This window comes from Bison bison, unplaced genomic scaffold (genome assembly GCF_000754665.1).
Source record: "Bison bison bison isolate TAMUID 2011002044 unplaced genomic scaffold, Bison_UMD1.0 scf7180017858667, whole genome shotgun sequence".
Classification (NCBI taxonomy): domain Eukaryota; kingdom Metazoa; phylum Chordata; class Mammalia; order Artiodactyla; family Bovidae; genus Bison; species Bison bison.
This window is the reverse complement of record NW_011489239.1, coordinates 61,365-63,460: the sequence shown is the minus strand read 5'-3', so window position 1 is coordinate 63,460 and position 2,096 is coordinate 61,365. Positions and strand designations below refer to the sequence as shown.

At 57.7% G+C, this 2,096-nt stretch overlaps 1 protein-coding gene across 1 annotated transcript in view; it reads left to right on the top strand.

Annotated features, from left to right (window-relative positions):
- Window positions 1–2,096, top strand: part of SHANK3 (SH3 and multiple ankyrin repeat domains 3) — a gene marked incomplete at its 5' end in the record, with an annotated part of 46,094 nt that overhangs the window by 7,899 nt on the left and 36,099 nt on the right. Inside the window, one exon of the mRNA XM_010828574.1 lies at window positions 754–793. Coding sequence (XP_010826876.1) covers window positions 754–793 — 40 coding nt within the window. The remainder of the gene's footprint in view (window positions 1–753; window positions 794–2,096) is intronic.

Below are 2,096 nucleotides of genomic sequence, written 5' to 3'. Positions count from 1 at the left end.
GGCGGGCGAGTGGCAGGGAGAGGCCCGCTCTCTGCAGAGGCCTGGCTCTGCAGGGATGAGCCAAGGTTTGGGTGGGGGCCTCCCAGGGTGGGGAAGGGAAAACGGTGAGGTCTCCTGGCCTGGGGCAGGCTCCCCCACACTGAGCTCTGTTTGCAGTCAGACTTGTGCTGAGGGCAGTGGGCAGCTGCGGGAGGGCGCTGGGAGGAGAGGGTCTTGTGGTTTAGAAAACTTCGTGCCAGGGAGGAGGACGAGGGCTGGATGAGCTGTGCTAAGAGTTTAGGGACTGGTGCGTCCTCTCCCTGAGGGCTCCAGATGCATAGGTGGACCCCAACCCTGTTCCCAGAGGAGAGTCTTGGTGTTTCCCCAACCCCTCTGGCCTCCATGGTTCTCCTCTTTACCCTTCAGCACGAGTGCTGGGATCCTGAGAACCAAGGATTTGTCATTCCCAGAATTTACAGCAAAAAGCCTGGGCAGGAGCCCCACTAGACTCTTGGGCTGGAAGCCCAATGAGCCGAGCAGTGGGAGTGAAAGGTGGTTACTGGCTTTACAGACGGTCGGAGTCCAGTGCACTCCTTGCACCCACAGCCACTCTGTGCCTGGGTCTCTCATCAGTTAGGCGTGACCGATGCTACCCAAAACACTGCCTTTGGGAAGCCATCTGGAGCCTGGCAGTGAAGGCTCCCTACTTGGACCCCTGGCCACAGCACTAGCCAGTGCTGCCGATTAAGGCCTCTCGCCTCCCCACACCTTCAGGGCAGGAGTTGCAGTTGCCCCGGAGCCAGTCACATAGAAGGTGCTCTGGAGACATGCTGGCTCACCCAAGTAGCGCTTTGTTTCCACAGTGACAGCTGGGCTGAGCAGCGTAGTGCGTGTCATCTCACTTAACCTTGACCTTGTACGAGGCTGTGCTCCATTTTACAGATGAGGGTCCTCACACTCAGGTGGGGTAAATGACTTGGCCAAGGCCACAGAGCTAGGAAGCAGCTTAACTTGCCCCCAGGTAGACCTGATTCCCAGACTTGCTAAGTGTGAGCGTTCAGCAGAGGGCCTGGGGTGCGACAGGAGCTTATAAAAGCCGTTCTTCCTCTGCTGTTGGCCCTGCTCATACAGCCTTGACCTGTGGTGTCCTCTCTGTCTTTCTGTGTCCCTACCCAGACTGCAAGGCTATTTGTCCTGCCCCAGGTCACTTCAATTCTCCCCCCAAATTTTGCATAGCCCTGTAGCTAAAATAACAAACTCTGGGATGGTTCAGTTCTGCAGAGGCTGCTCCTGAGTTGGAGCTGTGGAAGCCCTGCTTTGATTTGGTTTTTGTATATTCACTCATCCTTTTAGCAAACACAAACTAAGCCTTGCTGGTGGGGCTCCAGCTCACTGCTCTGTGGGGAGAATAGAATTTTTATTACTCTTTCCAACAAACATTGAGTAGGTGCCTAGGCTGCCAACTGTGGTGGGGGCTGATAGCTGGGAGTTCTAAGAGTCTCAGGACACCTGACAGCTGGGGCCCAGGGCTCAGAAGCAATTAAGTGGGGAGTGATCCAGGCAAGGGGGCCTCCCAGTGAGCGGCCAGGACTGGGCTGAGGAAGTTTGGTGCACTCTGGAGGGAGAGGGCCTCAGTGGGGATCACCTTTGGTTGCAGGAGAGGAAGTGTTTTGAGTTTGAGCTGCTGTCGGAGGGGGTGGCATAGAGGTGGGGGAGGTGGCGCCCCCTCTTGGCAAAGCCTGGCCTGCAATGTCAGAGTCCCCACCCGCATCACAGAGCAGGGCAGAGAAGGCTGTGTTGGAAGCTGAGCGGTAACTTCACAGTTGGCCACAGTTGGCCAGACTAGCAGGAGTGGGATAGTTGAGGTGCTGGGAACGGCCAGGGCCGAGAAAAGAAGGCACCAGCTGTATTACTGAAGTGCAGCTAATTCTCGCCTCCGAGAGCCTGGCTGTTGGCGAAGACTGTGGACGTGGTCCGCCCAGGTGCTAGGGAGCCGGTGCAGGCCCCTGAGCAGGCGAAGGCTGAGGGCTGAGGCCTCGGGCTTGGTGCCCAGGCGGTCAGCGTGGAGAGGGCATGAGCATCCGAGGCGGATGTCCGGGAGGAGAGGACCCAGGTCC